Raw genomic sequence first — 20,608 nt, 5'->3', positions numbered from 1 at the left:
AGCTGATTTTTGGCTCATATAAAGGCTCTGGGAGGGCATTTTTGGCTTCTAGAGAGCCTCGGGGGGGGGGGGGGGGATGAGAGAGGGCGTTTTTACCCTGCCCAGGCTCCAGGGAAGCCTTTGGAGTCTGGGGAAGGCAAAACACGATCCTACTGGGCCCACCAGAAGTTGGGAAAGAGGCTGTTTCCAGCCTCCAGAGGGTCTCTGGGGCTGGGGGAAGCGGTTTTTGCCCTATCCAGGCATTGAATTATGGGTGTGGGCACTCGCACTTGTGCGTTAGGGCTTCCACACGCTCTTTTGGCACCCAAGGAAAAAAAGGTTCGCCGTCACTGATCTAGCCAAACCCCAGCCCAATGTGGGGATTTCCCATTTCAGCGTGACTAACGCTGGCCTCTGCTTGAAGAGAGCAAGCGGCTTCCGTCTGCAGGAAAAAATCCCCCCCCCCAAAGTCTGCTTCCTCTTTCAAGCCCTGCTCTCCTGCCCTGAGGTCTCTGTAAGGGGCTCCCCTCTCCCTAGCCTCCCCTCCCTCCCACTGTCCCATCTATGACAGCCCAGGCAGGGTCAGCCAGAGGCCCCTTGGATCAAACAGGAAGCTCATCTAACACGGCCTTTTGCTCCTGCAGCCGGCAGCCCAAAGCAGGACGGCCAAGGGCAGCCAGGGAGGCTACCTTGGCATTAAAGAGGCCCGCTTCTCTTCCCTGGGGGGAATCAGCAGAATGCAGCAGCTGCTGGCAACTGGTTCCTTCCTCCCCCGTGAACTGGCCCAATCTTGCTTCAGCCCCTAAGCCGATGGCCTTCCTCTTGCCTTGCCACCCGCAATGATCATGAACAGAGTAACAGAGCTGCAAGGGACCTTTGGGGGTCTCCTAGTTCAGTGATGGTGAACCTTTTTTCCCTCGCGTGCCGAAAGTACATGCATACACACTATCGTGCCTGCACAAGTGCCCACACCCATAATTCAATGCCTGGGGAGGGCAAAAATTGCATCCCCTACCCTCCCTGGAGGCCAGAAACAGCCCATTTCCCAACTTCTGTTGGGCCCAGTAGGCCCATTTTTCACTCTGTCCAGGCTCCAAAGGCTTCCCTGAAGCCTGGGGGGCGGCAAAAACACACCCCCTATCTCCCCAGAGGCCTCCCAGAAACCAAAATGCTCTCCCAGAGCCTCCATGTGAGCTGAAAATGAGCTGGCTGGTGTGGACATGCGTGCTGGAACTGAGCCAAGGCAACAGCTCGTGTGCCGGCAGATATGGCTCCGCATGCCACTTGTGGCACCCATGCCATAGGCTTGCCATCACTGTCCTAGTTCAATCCCTTGCACAACCCCTGTACCATTCCAGGAGGCTCTCCAGTCTCCAATGATGGAGCACCCACCACTCCAGGAGGGAAGCCCTTCCCCTGATTGATTGTTCGAGTTGTCATGAAATTCATCCTTGGTTCTACGTTGCTTCTCCCCTTAGTTAGTTTCCAACCATTGCTTCTTGTCCTGTCTCTGGGGGCTTTGGAGAATAGGCTGAGCCCCCCTTCCTTACGGGAAGCCCCTCAAACATTGGAAGGCGGCTACCCTGTCTTCCTCCTTTTGTCTTGAACGGAAAGCCCAGGCCGTGAAACCAACTCTTAAGCGTTGTGCCCTCACACCTGAACTCTGCCCACTTGTTAAACAGCCTTGTGGTGGTAGCAGGTTTATTTTAAATTCCTTTGGATCTGACAGCTAGTTTGGCCATCTCTGTGTTGGCCCCTGGCGTAGTCCTGCCCCCCCCCCCATGGAAGGTTCCAGGAAATGGCTCCGCCCCCACAGCAGAGAGCCATACCCCATGAGGGAGGGGCCCTTTAACCGTGGTCCAGGGAACCTTTTTCCTGCCATGAGGGAACAGCCCCTCCCAGGCCTGGCAGGATGGGCAGCCGTCTTGCACACACGCAGGGAAGTGAGAGGCCCCAACCCAGCTGAGGCTGCTGGAGGGAAACGTCCCCGCGTTCACTTTCACATAGAAAGCGTTGTCCTGTTTTCCCCACCAAGGTGGCCACTGGCTCAGCTTCCATCCGGGCAGGAGGAAGAGGCGACACGAACGGCTGCTCCCCTGCGGTGGCTACAGGCGCAGCCGCTTGATGTCTTCACTTCGGAAATCCATCCGGAGGGCCAGCACTTGGCGGACCTCGGCGGGCGTCAGGCACCACGTCAGAGGGCCCGAGTTGGGCCCCCAGTAGTCCAGGATCTCCGTCACCTAAAGAGAGAGAGAGAGTGGGAAATGCTGCTTGCCCGTCTGACCAAGGACCGGACAGCCCCCTGCCTGGCATCCAGAAGGCCTTTGACCCATCTAGGGTGGGGCTCTACTCCGCCACCCCCCCCAACACCCTCCTCCCCCCGGGCTGCCCTGCCTAGGAGGTCCAATCCGGAGGCCTCACCCGTTCCAGGTTGAGGATGGTGGCCATCTGGGAGAGCCGGGCAAACTTGTCACGGATGGTCCAGGTGGTGACGGTGGTCAGGTAGGCAATCAGGGACCTCAGCTCTTTGTCAAACTGCAGGCCGCCCAGCTGAGGAGGGAGAGAGAGCAGAGCGGGGCTGAGGAGGCGCCCCTCCTGGCCCCAGCAGGCCCCCCTGCTGCAATGGAGGCCCCTCTGGAGTTCGGGGAGAGGCCCACTTCCAGAGAAGCCCATTGGGGAGTGGGAAAAAGGAAAATAACTACCATGTGGAAGACCGGACACTTTTATTTGAAGTGACTTGAAATTATTCTACATATAAAGAATTAAGATTCAGATTTTAAGGCCGGCGTGTCTTGCCGTCGATCTGCAGGCTAAGCTCTACTGGCACTCCCTCCCCCAACTTACCCGGCTGAAGGTGGACTTGAGAACCACCTTCTCCAGCTCCAGAGCGACCAGGGTGGTCATCAGGCTGGTGAGGCTGTCGTAGATGACGGGGGAGAGTCCTGCCTGCAGAGAGGAGGAGGAGGGGAGAAAGCCTGGTGGGGGAGGGCCCTGTTGCCAGAAGCAGAGCAAGGCAGGCCGGGGGGGACGGGACGGACAAGGCTGCTAGCCGGCCCCTGTCCAGAGAGGCTGGGGGGTCCAGGGAAAAAGATGCCAAGGGGACAGTGCCTGTATTTATGTATTATTTGTGTATGCCGAAGGGCCCAGGGATTCCCTGCCAGCTCCTGCCGGACCCACCTTGAACTCCACCATCTGCTGCTCCAGGTTAAGAATGAACTGCTGCACCCAGGGGTCGTTGGCCTCGTAGTCATTGAACTCTTCCTGAAAGAGCAGCAGAGGACAGGGGTGTGGGGGGGGTCTCTCTCTACACCGCCTTCCTCTCCTCTGCCTCCCTCGAGCACCAGCCGCGCCCCCCCCCGAAGCCAGCAGGTACAGCCAAAGGGACGGGATGGAGGGGCTCAGCCGCATCTACGAGGCCTGGGCTGCTCCCCCTCCAGAGAAGCTCCAGAGACTCGGCTGGACTGGCAAAGGCTTGAGAGCCCAGGGGCCCGGCTCCTGCTCCTCCTGGGGGCGCTTAGCAGGACGAAAGGAAGGCTGGGGGGCTCGGGAGGCAGCAGGGCTCTTCCCTGGGGAGTGCATGCAGGAAGAAGGGAGTCTGCTGCAAGGATGGCCATTGACAGTGACGGGCTACCAAAGTTTTTACTACCACACTGTGGCCGTGGCTTATGCATTTTCTTTCAACATCTTTCAGTGCAAATTGGGTGCTCTGGGGTGGAGCTCCATTTTCACTACCCCACTGTGTCCTCCTCCCCCCCAATCCGGGCAGTAGCCCCCCCCCCCCCCCCGGCCCTTGACTGGCCAGGCCCCCCTGCCCAGAAACGCCAGCCTCCAGGCCGCTCCTCCTCCTCCTCTTCCTCCTCCCCAACTCTTCAGGGAGGCCAGGAAAGGGGAGAGACCCCCAAAGCAATGTTGGATCCCTGCTGCACTGAGGAAGCTTTTTGACCTGCCCCCTCCTCCCCTCAGTCCAGGAGGACAATCTGGAGAATCAGCCTTTCCGGGCTGTTCACAGTGTACGGAATGAGCACACCAGGTCTCATTCAAGCTCCCTCTCTCCCCCCCAGCAGCCTCCCGACTCCACCTCATCTCCCCTCCTCTAGAGAAGCCCCAGGGCAGTCTCCAAAGGTGGCGGGGGGGGGGGGGGCAAGGCAAGCAAGCGAGGGCTGAGCACTGACCTCCTCGATGTTGTGGGAGATGGAGAGGAAGAGGTTAATGCAGGGCTTCACCTGCGGCTTGACCGCTGAGCTGGTGAGTTCGTTCAGGCCTTCCTGAGAGGGAAGAAAAGTCAGTGGGCAGCCTCACCCCAGGAGGTCTCCTGCCCTCCCTATAGCTGGCAGCCCCCGCTTGCGAGCCAATCCTGGTAAAGGGGCAGAGCCGGCGGGGCCTGGCCTTTGGGCTGAGAGAAGCTGCCCCCACCTCAAGACTGGCATCTTCTCTCTGAGCCGAAGCAGAGAAACGCTCCGCGAAAGGTGGGCGAGGGGAAGACAAGCTGCCTCCTTCACTCCCTCCTGGGGATGCCCCCAAAACTCACCTGCAGCAGGTCACGGAACTTGCTGGAGACAGCGTCCATGTCCGAGAGGCAGCTGTCCAGCTTCAGCCGAGCCTGCTCTCCTCCAAAGCCCTGGCTCAGCAGCTCCGAACAGTCGCTCTGCAAGGAAATCCAGAAATCCAGCTGCAAACGGGGATTGCTCTGCAGGAGGGAGGCCTCGAGTCCGGGGTGGGGGGGGGGATGAAGCAGAGCAGCAGAAGGTGGGGCAGCATCCACCCCCCCTTGCAGGCAGCCTCCGTTCGCCCCCCCCCCCCCGTTTCCCACACAGCCTGCGTCTCTACGTCTCCAAACTCCGCCTCCCTGAGTTTTTACGCAGGTGCTTCATATCCTGGGTCCCGTCTTTGGAATAAGCCAGGCAGGGCCTCCCAAAATAAAGCATGAGGTTGATTCTAGGAATTCGTGTCCATCTCAGCCCCAAGGTGGCTCTGAATCGCACAAACACGCAGCGACCCCAAGGCCGGCTGCTTCCAGCCGAGAGCCCACCAGTACCTCCAGGGTCTTCTTCAGGGTCATAATGTTCTCGCTGCAGGCCTCCACGTTGTTTAAAGTCACCTGAAGCGGAGGAAGCACAACCGTCAGCCCCTGTCCCGGCCTTGCGGAGCAACCACCCCATAAGGGCCCGAGTGTCGCCCAAGGTCAGCCTTTCCGTCATGGCAGCTCTGGGGAAGAAACAGGGGCCAGGAGGAGGGAGGGAGCGCGAAGGAAGGCTTCCTTTGCACCCGGCCCTCCGCTTCCTTTCCCCTCCTGAGCTCTGCAGGCTCAGCACGGGGCTCTTCCCCACGCAGGAGAGGACAGAGCCTGGCCCAACGGATGGAGACAGGCAGCTACCGTTTCCGTTTCCACCAGCCCTGCAGCCCAGGCCCAGTCCCTCGGGAGAGGCCACTGCAAAGGGAACACCATGAGTTTGGGCCTCAGGACCAGGCCTTGGCCTGTGGGGCAGCCCTCTGAGGCCAAGGCCGGCCACCTGCCCCCTTGCTGCCTCCCAATACAAGACCCAATCAACGACCTTCCCGCCTCCTTTCCTCCTCAACAGGAATTAATTGTATAGCAGAGTGATGGCAAACCTTTTTCCCCTCGGGGCCCAAAAAAACATATGTACACACTATTGTGCATGCTGAGTGTCCACACACATAATTCAATGCCTGGGGAGGGCGAAAACAGCTTCACCTGCCCCCCAAAGGCCCTCTGCAGGCTGGAAATGGCCTGTTTCCCAACATCTGGTGGGCCCAGTAAACTCGTGTTTTGCCCTCCCCAGGATCCAAAGGCTTCCCTAGAGCCGAGGGAGGGTAAAAATGCCCTCCCCCATCCCTCTGGAGGCTCTCTGGAAGCCAAAAACGCCCTCCCAGAGTCTCTGTAGGAACCAAAACTCAGCTGGCTGGCACACACATGCATATTGAAGCTGAGCTCGGGCAACGGCTTGCATGCTAGCAGATATGGCTCCGCGTGCCACCTGTTGCACCCGTGCCATAGGTTCACTATCACTGGTATAGCAGGTACTTGAATAAGAGAAGCATTTGGATGCCTCTTCTCCCACGAATGACACTGTGTTGGGGCTTCCAACAGCCTTTGGGCCACTTCGCTTGGCCCTCAACCCGGCTGTGCTAGCTCTCTCGGAGACCCTCCGTCCTTTCCTCCAGCCCAGGCACTACGCCCTCCCCCCCCAGCCCCCCCCCCCCCCCCCCAGCATCTGGACAACGCACCAGGAAGGACTGCTTGGCCTCATCGGTGCTCTCGATGCCTTTCGGGTCGAACTTCCCCTGCTGCAGGCTGCTGTGCATGAGGCTCACGGCGCTGGTCACCCCTCTCTGGAAGTCCTGGAAAGGGGTGGCCGGGAAGCCCACCCGCAGCTTGTGGCCCAGGATCTCCCTGTGGAAAGGAGGGAGCCTCAGTCCAGAAGGCTGGAGATTCCGGGGCCCAACTTAATTTAATTAATTTTATTAATTTATGAGATTTGTATGCCGCCCTTCTCCGAGGACTCGGAGCGACTTCTTCAGCAGGCAGGAGGCGGGACCACCCAGGGCTTCGAGCCGCAAGCCTCTCCCCCTGCCCCGCCCCCCAGCGGACAAGGGGGCACGATCTGAGGTGAGTTGAAAGGACCATAAGCAATGTGAGAAAATATTATTTGACTGAAAGAGGAGTAGATGCTTGGAAGAAACTTCCAGCAGACGTGGTTGGTAAATCCACAATAACTGAATTTAAACATGCCTGGGATAAACATAGATCCTTCCTAAGATAAAATACAGGAAACACAGAAACACAGAAGATTGACGACAGAAAAAGACCTCATGGTCCATCTAGTCTGCCCTTATACTATTTCCTGTATTTTATCTTAGGATGGATATATGTTTATCCCAGGCATGTTTAAATTCAGTTACTGTGGATTTACCAACCACGTCTGCTGGAAGTTTGTAAGTTACTATAAGGGCAGACTAGATGGACCAGGAGGTCTTTTTCTGCCATCAATCTTCTATGTTTCTATTTCAAAATCAGAGTTCCTTCTACCTCCAAGGTCCTTCCTTAATTCCACGATTCTATAGAACCAAAGTCGTGGGATTGGAGGGCTTTTGGAGATAATCTGCTCCCACCTTCTGGAGGTCCCAGTCCAGCCCCCAAATTTGCAAATCTGATGATGTGTAACAGTAAGGCCTGTGGGGAGCCCACGGGGTCCAAAGAACAGCTTGTGCCCGTCTTATAGAGGCCGCAAAACCTCCTGGGGTTCCCACAAGAGCGCTCCACACCTGGCCTGCCTCCTCCTCTGCCTCCTACCTGAACTCGGACTCCAGCTCCGTGATGGAGTGGTTGATCATGGCGCAGAGGCAGTCGATGCTGGAGCTGGACAGAGCCCTCCCGATGCATTTCTTCACGATGTAGAAAACATCGTCCACCATGCTGGAGGTCAGCTGACCCTTCTCACAGGTGTCCATGGCCACGGCCTAGTGGAAAAGCCAACAGGCACCCATAATGTACACTGGCTCTACTCAGGCAGTTGGGGAGACCTGGCACCTGACTTCCAAACTCTGATGCTTCTGAAGACAAGACAGTGAACGGTCTCTCTCTTCAGCAGAAAATGTCAAACTGGTCTTATCATCCTGACCGTTTCCTCCGCTCAGCTACGGCTTGATTCCAATTGTGTTACATTTTGCTGATTAAACCACTATTAGTAAACCAAACCACTCCTATGGGAAACTGAGAAACTCCGAAGCAGAGGTCTAGTTTACTGCAGTTTTCTATCTAGTTTTCTATCTCTGACAAGCTGGAAACACATCTGTCTGAAGTTTGGATGGTTGGCGCAGTCAAGGTTGATGAGGCGCCCCTACACTGGCCCAGCCGTTTCCTTCCCATTGGGCTTCCCATGCAGGAAACGGACCCTCCGTGGGACTCACCACCACCCTCGCTACTGAGCTTCTTTCTTTCTTTTTTTTTATAAAAGTAAACTTTATTTAAGCACACAAAACACAAACAATCAAACTCACACAGAAAACTCACACAGAAAAGAAATAGAAAACATTAAAAGTTGGACATTTTTGTGACGTGCCTGTAGTACAAATCTAATTATATTATTATTATTATTATTAATTTATTATTATTATTATTATTATTATTATTATTAATTAGATTTGTATGCCGCCCCTCTCCGAGGACTCGGAGCGGCTCCCAGCAAACAATACAATACAGTCTACAAATCCAATGTTAAAAACAGAACAATTAAGAAACCCTTATTAAGAACCATCACACCTCAACTAATGGTGCTTATTTACTATTACATAAATTATATTTACATATTTAGCAAAGATCTTATTCTGGTATGTCTTTTGGTTTTCCTTTTGTGACCGATTCTCTGACATTTACTCCCCATATTATCTAATAATTTATTAAATTATTAATACTGAGCTTCTCGAGGTGACCCGCTCCATCCCGAAAGAGAAGGCGAACTCCCTACCTTATTCACAGTCTCTCTCATGAAGTACTCTTCCATGGGGATGTAGTAGCCAATCAACTCTTGCATGGCACAACTCAGAAAGCAATTGTGGAGCAGCTTGTCCAGGCACTTTTGATGCTCTGTGGGTGGAGGAGAACCACAATGATTAAGAAGCAGGAGAATGGTCTGGAAAAAGATAGAAGCTTGATGATTTATCTGTCTATTTTTCTTCATTTCTTTCTTTTTTTCTTGGTATGTTTTGTTTGACTGTTTTTATATGTAGACATTTAATAAAGATTATTTTTTTAAAAAGAGGCAGGGCAAGGATCGTAGCCAAATTTAATTTGTAACTGTCATTCTTATGGGCTATTGTTAAATTAAATCATTGTTAAGCAATCAGCTGTAAATCAAGGATTACCTGTGCAGTAAAATTAAATCTAAGACTGTTGTGTCCCAGGGTGGATTCCCCTTAGAAATGACACACACACCACTTTTGGCAAACAATGCTATTCACTAATAATATACAGTGGTACCTCGGTTCTCGACCACAATCCGTTCCAGAAGTGTGGTTGAGAACCGATTTGGTTGAGAACCGAATTAATTTATCCCATAGGAAATAATGGAAATGGATTTAATTGGTTCCCAGCCCATTGACTTGCTGGGAACCAATTAAATCTACAGTATTTCCTCTATTTCCTATGGGATAAGGATCTGAGGGGACGGGGTGAGAGGGAAGGGGAGTCGGAATCCCGACACGCCCCTCCTGGCCGCCCTCTTAACAGCCTCCCAGTCTCTCCCATCTAACTGCTCCAAGCTGCAGGAAGGGTAGGGCTGGCTGCAATACCGGCAGTTTTGGGGGACTCCTTTCCTCAGCGGCTCAGTTCGGTACCTCCAGGCAGCTGCACCAACTTTTTCCTTCCCGGCAGCGATGGCTCCGGCGGCTTACCTTCATCACATGACGTTCCTGACGCTGCTCCTCCTCGTAGGGAAGCCGCCGGAGCCCCGCCGCCGCCGGGAAGGAAAAAGTTGGTGCAGCTGCCTGGAGGTAGCGAACTGAACCGCTGAGGAAAGGAGCCCCACGAAGCTGCCAGTATTGCAGCCAGCCCCACCCTTCCTGCAGCTTGGAGCAGTTACAAGGTAGAGACTGGGAGGCTGTTAAGAGGGCGGCCAGGAGGGGTGTGTCGGGATTCCGACTCCCATTCCCTCTGACCTCGTCCCCTCAGATCTTACATTTCGGATAGTAAACAAAATTTTCTGTTCAGTATCCGAATTTTTGTTTGGATACCGAAGCAAATTTTTGCAGAAAATTTTGTTTGAAATCCGAAATGTATGAAAACCGAGGCGTTTGAGAACCGAGGTACCACTGTATCTTATTAGCTATGATGGAAAGTTCATACAAACACAAAAGGTTGTCTTTTCTCAGTAAGTCCAAATATTACTCTCTCTTCTTAAGAGCTGGCCCGATATCAAACCCCTAAAGTAAACAGGCAATTAAACCTGCAGTTATCGAAATTCACAAAGTTGCCTAACAACCCAGTACTGATTATTCTCATAGAGATATAATCCAGAGTTCAGAAAAGAGGAAAATCAGAACACAGCAAAGCTAACTAACTGAATCCACCTCCAGCAAGTGAGAAGGACCTGGGTGTACTGGTGGATCACAGATTAAACATGAGTCAAGAGTGTGACGCAGCTGCAAAAAAGGCAAACACAATCCTGGGATGCATCAAGAGGAGCATAGGATCTCACTCACGTGAAGTAATTATTCCTCTCTACAGTACTTTGGTGGGACCACACTTGGAATACTGTGTTCAGTTCTGGGGGCTCCAATTTAAAAAGGACATTGATAGACTAGAGCAAGTTCAAAGGAGAGTTACAAGGATGGTGAGTGAACTGGAGACCCTGTCCTATGAGGAACGGTTAAAGGATCTAGGGATGTTTAGTCTGCAAAGGAGAAGACTGAGAGGAGACTTGATAACTGTCTACAAATATCTGAAGGGCTGTCACAGAGCAGAGGGATCAGCATTGTTCTCATTAGCACACGGAAGGACTAGAAACAATGGAATGAAGCTGCAAGGGAATAGATTTAGATTAGATATCAGAAAAAACTTTATAACAGTGATAAACCAGTGGAACCGTTTGCCACAGGAGGTGGTGGGCTTGCCTTCACTGGAGGTCTTCAAACAGAGACTAGACAGTTATCTTTCTGGGATGGTTTGATGAATCCTGCATTGAGCAGGGGATTGGACCTGATGACCCTGGAGGTCCCTTCCAACCCTATGATTCTATGACTCTATATGCTTACGCTTTAAATAGCCTCAGGGTGTGGCCAAAATCCAAACATCTGGCAGAAAATGGTTAAAAACACCATGTGATGTTTGCTTAACCACCGCATGGTTCGCTTATCATAAAAATGGTCGCCAAAGCGAATCTGGTCATGTGGTGTGACTCACAACTGTAGTAACTTGTGATCAAAATTCTGGGCTCCATTGTGGGTGTTAGGCAAAGCCCGCCTGGATGCCTACTTTCTCCCTGAGGCACACAGAAGCAGCCCCTGTGCCAGGGTGGCAGGGTTTATTTCCTTACAGGCTTCCCCACATCAAAGCCTTGGGGAGGGAGGTGCGGGGTCACTTTCATTGCTAAAGAGATGGCCATGGATCCCGAGCTGTGGGAAGGAAGCCAACTGTCCCCTATGCCCCTGGCTCTCCTGCAGACACCTGGGTTTTACCTTGCTTCACGTCCTCGGAGGCCACCGAATCTCCCACCTCAAAGTCAGAGGTGATGCGCCTCCTGATGAATCTCAGGTAGAGCTCGCTGCGGGCGTTCATCAAGGTGACCTCGGTTAAGATAGGGTCAAGCTCCCTGGGAGAAGAAGCAAAGGAAAGCTCAGCCGCAGAACAGCACCACCTCTGTTGAGCCAGCATCTCCAACAAGGAGCCACCTGGGCCAGAGGTCTGGATGCCTCCAGTTTCCTTCTGCCTGGCTCAATTCTCCCAAAAGACCTACACAGGTAAAGGAATGGTTGGCTGACTCTGCATCGGGGCTGGACGATTAGAAAGAGCAGGCTATGGAAAAAAGGAACTTATGGCGCAACCGAAGCGAGAGGATAAAATATAAATGTAAGTGCTGTTAAGAAAACGGAAAGCTCTTCTTCATAACTTTTTTCTCTTTCTTTTCCTTTCATTATATCCCCTACCACTTTAATGCTTTACTTTCTTTTTTTTCATTCAAAATTTGTGTCATTTTTATTCTCTTGAAATTTCTCTAATAAAAATTAATTTATAGTTATAATGTTAAATTATACATACTTTATATAATGTATATACACTGTATTATTTATACTAAGTTATGCTTTGTATAATTATATTGGTATCAAAGAACGCCATGGATTTTGGCCCATGTTGGACAATGCTACTCTAAGGGGGATTTTAACTTATCTCAAAGTCAGTAGGGAAAGCAATCACTCCCACCTGACTTCTCTTGTGCAGCTTAGAGCAGTGATGACGAACCTTTTTCCCCTCAGGTGCTGAAAGAGCATGTGCACCTGCTATTGTGCACGCACGAATGCCCACACCCATAATTCAATGCCTGGGGAAGGCGAAAACAGCTTCCCCCACCCACTGGAGGCCCTCTGGAGGCTGGAAACATCCTGTTTCCCAACTTCTGGTGGGCCCAGTAGGCTTGTGTTTTGCCCTCCCCAGGCTCCAAAGTCTTTCCTGGAGTCGAAGGAGGGAAAAAATGCCCTCCCCCATCCCCCTGGAGGCTCTCTGGAAGCCAAAAAGCTCCCCCAGAGCCCGTGTGCCAGCCAAAAATCAGCATGTATAGAACATACATGCACATTGATTGGAGCTGAGCTTGGGTAACAGTTCGCGTGCCAGCAGATATGGTTCCGTGTGCCACCTATGGCACCCATGCCATAGGTTCGCCATCACTGGCTTAGAGAGTGAAGGTTTCCAGGCAAGTCACACTCCTCGGGGGGGGGGGGGGGTGTCATCCAAAGACCCCAACCACCAACCACTTTCTGCTCACACCCTTTGGGAGGAGAAGCACCTGTATGGGAGCGCTGGCCCTGTTGGAGGCTTTCGGCAGATGGGCAGCCAGTCCGATAAAGTTGGGAGAAAGCCCAGCGCAGACATTGTTGCCCGGCAAATCTCAGCCTCCCCCCAGTAAAAAACCTGCCTTGCTTTCACCTGAAAAAAAGAGGCCCACCTGGGTTCGATCTTTTCTCCTGTCAGGCTCCTCATCGCGCTGCTCTGAACGTGCTGGAACTGCAAGAATTGGGAGAGAAGAGCCGTCAGTCCCTGGGCCCTCTTGTCAGGGCAAGGCCAAGCAGGCAGGAGACGCCCCAGCCCCAGCAAAGCTGAAGGAGGTCAGAGGAGAAGGCCCTGCTGCTCCCGGCCCCACTTGCGGGACTCTCTGAGCCCTCGCTGGCAGGGCTGGGAGCGGCGTGTCCAGCTCTGGGAAAGGCCAAGCTCGGCAGGCTGCCAAATGCCTTGGAAGCAAGAGAACCCTTGGCCGCCCCTTTCCTGTTTCGATGCAGCCCGGCTCACGCTTGCAAAGACGAGGCGAACTGGGGAAATCTGAGCCCAGGCTCTCCCCCCTGGACAGCCGCTTCCTCCCCCTGCGTAGCCCAGGTAGGAGTCTTGGCCTGGACAAGCCCCACTGCTCCCCAGGACCCCAACTGGGCCCAAGGCCAACCTCAAGGGCTCCTCTTCCTTCTCTAGAAGTGCCAGGAGTTCTTAGCGATTATTTATTTATTGATTGATTGATTGCACTTCTATGCCCCCCCTCTCCAAGGACTCAGGGCGGCTCACACCATATAAAATATCTTAATCCAATTAACTAATTAAAAAATCTAACCCCCCCCCCCCCAAAACCAGAGAAAACAGTCATTCCATTCACTCCACATTCTCTCAACACATTTATTGGGCGGGGGGGCAAAGATCTAATGGCCCCAAGTCTGGCGGCATAAGTGAGTCTTCAGACACTTATGGAAGGCAAGGAGGACGGGGGCCGTCCGAATCTCCAGGGGAAGCTGATTCCAGAGGGCCAGTGCCCCCAAATGGAAGGCTCTCTCCCTAGGCTACACCAAACAACATTGTCTGGTTGATGGAACCTGAAGGAGGCCGACTCTGTGGGACCTGACCGGTCGCTGGGATTCTGATTTACAGTCAGAAGAGCTCCTGTAATGCTGGGCAGGAGAAGAAGGGAGCCACGGCTGAGGCCAAATGCCCTCCGCTGCCCAATGCTGAACACGTGGGGTGAGTTAAGTTTCCCTGGCCCCAGCGCATTTGACAGCCTGTCTTTCCTGGTGCAGTTCAACTGGGACCTTCGGAAGGACATTCGAGGCAGGGGTTTATTTTCTGTCCCAGGCACGCTCCCGAGAGCTGGCCAGTCCCAGGAGACCCACCCAGCCTCCTCCCCCCTCCTTCCCTCACCTGCCTACGATAGTCTCTCTGCTGGATGAACTTCTCCACCACTTTCTCCACCTGCTGGTCGCATTCCGCCTGCAGGTGCTTGATCAAAGCATAAAGCCTGCCGGGTCCATAGTACGTCTCCACAATGGGCTGGTGGGTCTCCACAATACGTGCAATCCCTGCAAAGGAACCCCAACAAATCTCAGGGACAGGGAGCAGAACGGCTTCTGCCAAATTTGCTCGTTTTTAACACAAATGAACTCCACCTGTATAGTCTGCAGGATAGAAGGGAAAGGGGGGGGGGGGGGTCATGGTCGAAACATTGAAATACGTTAAAGGGTTAAATAAGGTTGAGGAGGGAAGTGTTTTTAATAGGGAAGTGAACACAAGGACAAGGGAGCACAATCTGAAGTCAGTTGGGGGAAAGATTAGAAGTTAACGTGAGAAAATATTATTTTACTGAAAGAGGAATAGATGCTTGGAAGAAACTTCCAGCAGACGTGGCTGGTAAATCCACAGTAACTGAATTGAAACATGCCTGGGATAAATATAGATCCATCCTAAGATAAAATACAGGAAATAGTATCAGGGCAGACTAGATGGACCAGGAGGTCTTTTTCTACCGTCAATCTCCTATGTTTCAAAGAAGAGGAACATGCTAGGAATCAATGAATTACAAAGTAGGGTTTTTTGACTTTGCCTGCTCACTCTTGAATGCGGGGAAGAGCCACTCACATCCAACCCGGCCTAGGATACAGAAACCAGCCAGACCCACAGCAAAAGGCCCCTGCCAATTCCACATCTTCCTTACTTCCTTCCTCTTCCCCTCTCTATCCTATCAAGGCTTTGTATTTTGTTACAACTCAAAAGACTGCCTGGAGGCCTCAGTCCAGCTTCCTGCTTCCTTTCTTCTCCGGGATGAGAGGTTCCATAGGGAAGCAGCCCGCAGGAGCTCAGCGGAGGTCCCTTTGGGGCGCACCCAAGGAGAAACACCTGATTCAGTTCTGAGTTTTCAGGATGAAAGCGGAGCAGAACTTTACCTTCAAAGAGGAGCGTCAGTGTGTCTGCAAACAGGACTGCATAGCGCCGGTCTGTTGGGTCGGTCTGTAACGCTAGCTGCAAATTCTCTTCTGCTTTGTTAGCCACCTGGAAAGAAGAGGCTCCCTTAGCCTGCTCCGTCGTCTCCCATTGGTGCAAGACGGCTGCCATCCCCCCTTCATGCACACCAACTCCCCAAACACTTCCTGAAACAAACTGGAGATACTCCAAGGCAGTGTTTCCCAACCTTGGCAACTTGAAGATATTTGGACTTCAACTCCCAGAATTCCCCAGCCAGCATTTGCTGGCTGGGGAATTCTGGGAATTGAAGTCCAAATATCTTCAAGTTGCCAAGGTTGGGAAACACTGCTCCAAGGAACCAATAATAGGCAGTTACAAAAGTCTTCAATTATCAGCTGGGACAGACAAAACACACTCAGTGCATCTTCTATGAATTCTTGGCAAGATTCCTCATTCAGATGATTCAAAGGAAATCCACACATATTGCAAGTGGTAGGGAACAGATGGCCAAGGAAATGCTAATGATGAAAATACAGTGAAGAGATTTGCTCCATACTGGAATTCTCAAAACTTATAGAAAACCAAGGGGAAAAGATGATTAATATTGGGTTCCAGGAAATGGGCATTTAATAAATTTAAAAAAGAGGTAAGGCAGTAGCCTGTATTCTTTTCTTTTTTTTAGATTTTTTTTAAAATTACATATATACACATTTACACAAACAAAATAAATGGTATACATCGTAGATTGAAACAATGCCAAATCAACACATATCGACAAACAAAACAAACAAACAAAAAGGAACAAACAAACAAAAATCTTATAATATAATTACTTATTTAAGTACACTAAACAATAATAGCAAAACCAATTAACATATAGCATAATATATAGTATTTGTACTTAAATTCCCTTTAGGGGGTAAGTTATAAATCATTTTTGTAATTTTAAATTATTTTCTGGTGAAGTAGCCTGTACTGTATTCTTGAAGCGAGAACTATGAATTTATCACACGCACAAAAAATATGCAAGCTCCAGGGAAATTCAAAATTATAGAAGGAATGGAGAGAAATCTTAGCCATCTATAAAAGATTGGTAACCACCACCAGCTTAGGGGTGCACCTCCAGGTATTTTAGCTTTTTAACTATCTCTGCAGTACTGCCGATACCAGATGAACACAATGGCAATGTGAAGCCTGACAGCTTACGCTTTCCTATGACAATGAACACATCTCAAACATTGGAAGAAAAACGGATTGCAGCTCAATGAAAAAAACTGCAAATATCTAGGAAACTGCAAAAGCCCCTGAAGGAACACTGAAACCAAATGAAATCAGTGAGCAATGGGACTTTGTTTGGTTTCTGAAAGGATGCTGGCTTCTTTTTGTCTTTAGCCAACTGAACGTGGATCAGAGAAATAATCCGGGCTGCTAGATTTCTTCCATCGGTCCATCCGCCAGACGGAGAGAGTGCAGAGAAGTCAGAAATCCTCTCAGCAGCCCAAGTGTTTCTGTTCACCCCCAGGCCTGCAAGCTGCTCACCTGCTTGCAGAGGTACCTGGAGAAGTTACCGAGCCCCTCGTCATGCAGGCCCAGCAGGGGGAAGATCTTGAAGAAGCGCTCCACTTGGGGCAGGTCCTCCTGCTTCGTGGCAGCATCAAATTTCTCAGTGACAATGGTCTTCAGCTGCCGTTCTGCTTCTTGCAGGAGCTTCAGGTTGGCATCCGTGATGGTGCCTGTCGGAGGAGAGAACGAGCCGCAATATTGTTTTGATTTCTAGATGCTGAGATTAATTTAATGAGTGAGTGTGGTGTGATTGTGTAATAATGGGTTTTAACTTCTTTTTAATATTTTTAATATTAGATTTGTATTAAATTGTATGGTTATTGTTGTGAGCCAGCCCGCGTCTTCAGAGAGGGGTGGCATACAAATCTAATACATTATTATAATTATTATCTAAATAATTCAAGCACTTAAGAGGGTTATGAACTGGAGACAGAAAAAAACTTGGGAGCAAACTCTATTTCAGAGGATAAACTCTAATTCCAATTCCAATAAACTTTAATTCCAACTCTAACTCTTTGAACGAAGCCAAAAACATCTGGTTTTCTGGGCAGGGCAGGTAGCCTTCAAAACCAGTAACAAGAGCCACATTCAAGGTTTGCTGCGGGCCAGAGGCAACTTCAAAGCAAATTTTGAGCATGTGTTTTTGATATGAGTTTACTGACTTCTTACAGACAGTTTAAGGGTCAAGAAAAATCACAATGGTCATCACGCTGATATAGCATGATGCAGTATTTTATAGTATTCGGCCTGGTCTGGTATAGTACAGTATCACATGCATGTCACACAGTAATGATGTACAGGCCCACAATGCCAATTTATACCATTTGACATCCTATCTCACTGATGACAAATCTATGGCACAGGTGCCACAGGTGGCACGCAGAACCATATCTGCCGGCACGCGAGCCATTGTACTAGCTCAGCTCCCATGTGTACATGTGTAGTGGCCATCTGAGTTTTGGTTTGCACAGAGGTTCCTGGAGGATGTTTTTGGGAAGCGTTTGGAGCCTGGAAGGTGAAACATGAGCCTACTGGGCACACCGGAAGTTGATAAAACAGGCCACTTCCAGCCTCCAGAGGGCCTCCAGGGGGTAGGGAAATATGTTTTCACCCTCCCCAGGCATTGGATTATGGGTGTGGGCACTCGCACATGTGTGATAGTGTGTATGCGCACACTCTTTTGGCACCCAAGGAAAAAAAGGTTCACCATCACTGTCCTATCTTTTCCAGTAAAGACCTCACACAATGTTTCAGACAGGGGACACTGGAGAAAGTCTGACACAAAAGGACTGAGAGCAGGAAGACCCTCGGAAGGGCTAACACTATGGGGGGGGGACTGCTCAGGAAGAGCCAGGTGCCAAATGGCTTCCTCACCCTCCTGGCCCTGCCGACTCAGCTCAATGACCGACTTGTCCAAAGAGAGGTAGCGATGGACGTGAGCCGCCGCCTGCTCATAATCTTCATTCCTCAGGGCCGCCTGGACACCATCGGTGCAGAACTTCAGGTCCAAAATATCATCTGATCTCTGGATGGCCTGGTAGAGGCGGTTCTGCCAAAGCAAAGGGAGTAGGTTTACAGACCATTTTCATTAGTAAACAAGGACTAATTTTTTTACTGCAATACTAGCAGAAAGATTGAAGAAACGTCTGCAGACTTACATTCACCAGGACCAATCTGGCTTTTTGCCAAAAAGACAACTGAGAGACAATATGAGGATGCAGAGAAAACGTTTGGTACATTGGTACTTTAAATTTAAATTTTCGGAAGGCACCGATTTTGGAGAGAAATTTATCCAAGGGGTTAAAGCGATATACTCATCAGAGCAAACATTGTGAATGAAGATTTAGGTAAACCATTTGAAAAGTGTACAAGACAAGGATGTCCTCTACTTTTTATGTCAACGCTGGAAGTTGTGAGTAGAAGTATTAAAGAGGATGAGAAGGGCATAAAGAGAAAGTTATTGAGAGTTTTCACTTTTGACTTAATTCTATTTCTGCAAGGCCCAAAACCTGCTATTGAACACTTGACGAAGAAGATGACTTATACACTGAAAACAGCAACCAAAAAAAAAGCTTCTTAAGAAATTTGGCTTCACACAATAATGAAACATTGACAAGTAAATTAGGTTTTTAAGGTGGAGTAAAAGCTTAAATACTTGGGGCTACGTTAACAAATACCAACTCCAAAGCGTTTCAAAACCATTTTGTTCCCTGTGTGGAATGACGTTAAAAAGACTTCTCAAGACGCGATCCTTTGCAGCTATGGCTGTTCTGTAGAATCTCCATAAATAAGTGGAGGCTTAAGGCTTTGGCCCCTTTTCCCCCACTCCACTTTCTTTTTTTCCCGGCAAATATTTTTTAAATTTTTCTGTCCAATCACAATACAATAAAAATACAGTATACCAACAACATCAGTTTGCTTTACAATAGATCAATTTTACAAATTATGGTATGCTAAAACCAATGCTATCTCCTTGACTTTTGATATCTGGATAAAAAATAGCTGCTCAGTTTTCTTATGTTATACAAATATGCTATTAGCTAAAATCTCCTTTAAGCTGTTCCACATTTTAAATATCTCAAGATGATTAGGCTGAAAAATTTCAAATTTCTCCATGTCTCTTCTATGTCAATTTTCATGTACTGTATATTTAAAAACCTTTTTAGACAATAACCGCCCATTAATATGAAATCTCTAAAAAAACACCAAAAAACTTCCAATGACCGACTCAAGGGGACAAACCCCCCCAAAAAACAAATGATATCTCATAGTAACGCCCAATTAGCCAAATTACAAAACCTAATTAATAATTCCTTTATATAGAAATTATAAACAAATAAAAAGAACTAAAAAGAAAGAAACAGAGGTTCCCTTTCTTCGCTTTCCCCAACTCCACTTTCGCTCCCATTTCTGTCTGCCGCTTCCACAGGGTTCGGTGCTGCATAGAGCCCAGCGCTTTCCTCCCTCCCTCCTTCCCTCCCTCGGCGCTTCTCGTCCGGGCAGGCGTCGGCGAGGACCCACCTTGGCCAGGTCCAGCTGGCGGACTTTGCTGCTGACGTTCTCTGCCAGGCGGCAGGTGAAGGCGATGGTGCCCCCCAGCTGCTGCGCGTCCCCCTCGATCAGCTGCAGGTTGGGACTGCGGAGGCGGAGAAAGGAGAGTGGCGGCTGAGGAACCCCGCCCCAGGAAAGCCCCCTCGCGGCCTGCCCACACGGCCTCGGCCACTCACCCCATCCGGTGCAGCGCCGCCACCTTCCCCTCCAGGGCGCCGCGCTGCTCCAGCAGCTGCTCCAGCTCCGCCCGCGTCTCGCCCTGCAACGAAGCCAACGCGCGTTCGAAGAGGCCCCATAGGCCGCCTCGCCCCCACACTCCACATCCCCCCCTCTTACCTCCTCGCGGCACAGGCGCCCGTAGGCCGCCTCCAGCTCCGGCAGTTCGGTCAGGCCGCGCAGCTGCTCCAGCGACAGGGCCGAGGCGCACATCTCAGCGGCGGAGATCCGGTCGGGCCTGAGGCGCCGAGGCGGGGCCTGAGGCACGGTCCGAATTGGGGGCCTCGCGGCCCGGGCGACGCGTCAGGCGCGGCGACGGGCAGCCCGCGCGCCGCGTGCCTCGAAGGACCCCGGGGAGGAGCGCGGGCCGTGCGGCGGGCAAGGCGGCCAGGGGATCTGCCGCCATCCGCGCCGTTCTGCGGTAGGTACCGCTGAATCTCGGCCGGGGAGGCTGGCGGGCGGTCCCGTCCCTAGGAAGGCGGGTGCGGGAGGGCCCGACTCCCTCGCCAGCCTCGCCTTTGGCGCCGGCGCCGGCCTGCGCGGGTCTCTCTCCCATCTCGGGCCTGGCCCATTAACCTGCCGCCGCCTTTCCCGCCCTGCGTGCAGACTGGGGCCTAAAGGCGTTCGGGAAAAGACGTGTGGCCTTTCTCCCCGGGCCCCGTCGCTTCCCTGCTGAAGAGTTGGCAGCCCCGGGGAAGGGAGGCTCGGCTCTTGGGGCCTTCGGGCCTTGCCGGGGTTCCAGGCAGCCCGCGAGACTGACGGCAGTGTTTCCCAACCTTGGCGACTTGAAGATATCTGGACTTCAACTCCCAGAATTCCCCTGCTGGGAGTTGAAGTCCAAATATCTTCAAGTGGCCA

At 51.2% G+C, this 20,608-nt stretch overlaps 2 protein-coding genes across 2 annotated transcripts in view; one reads left to right on the top strand and one right to left on the bottom strand.

Moving 5' to 3' along the window:
- Positions 1-1,663: 1,663 nt before the first annotated feature.
- Positions 1,664-20,083, bottom strand: COG4 (component of oligomeric golgi complex 4). The gene is made up of 19 exons (XM_070760566.1): positions 19,871-20,083; positions 19,711-19,793; positions 19,505-19,619; positions 17,858-18,032; positions 16,460-16,653; positions 14,902-15,007; positions 13,883-14,040; positions 12,654-12,712; positions 11,173-11,306; positions 8,466-8,584; positions 7,292-7,458; positions 6,226-6,391; positions 5,015-5,077; positions 4,508-4,624; positions 4,152-4,244; positions 3,157-3,240; positions 2,824-2,925; positions 2,401-2,529; positions 1,664-2,219 (listed from the first exon to the last, which is right to left on the bottom strand). Exons 1-19 carry the CDS (start codon positions 19,961-19,963, stop codon positions 2,085-2,087), a joined length of 2,292 nt encoding a protein of 763 aa, XP_070616667.1. The 5' UTR covers positions 19,964-20,083; the 3' UTR covers positions 1,664-2,084.
- SF3B3 (splicing factor 3b subunit 3) overlaps positions 20,044-20,608 on the top strand; it is a 45,870-nt gene continuing 45,305 nt past the window's right edge. Inside the window, exon 1 of the mRNA XM_070760565.1 lies at positions 20,044-20,171. The gene's annotated coding sequence lies outside the window, so the exon portion shown is untranslated. The remainder of the gene's footprint in view (positions 20,172-20,608) is intronic.

The sequence above is a fragment of the Erythrolamprus reginae genome, chromosome 9 (genome assembly GCF_031021105.1).
Source record: "Erythrolamprus reginae isolate rEryReg1 chromosome 9, rEryReg1.hap1, whole genome shotgun sequence".
Taxonomy (NCBI): domain Eukaryota; kingdom Metazoa; phylum Chordata; class Lepidosauria; order Squamata; family Dipsadidae; genus Erythrolamprus; species Erythrolamprus reginae.
This window is presented reverse-complemented; position numbering and strand designations above follow the sequence as displayed.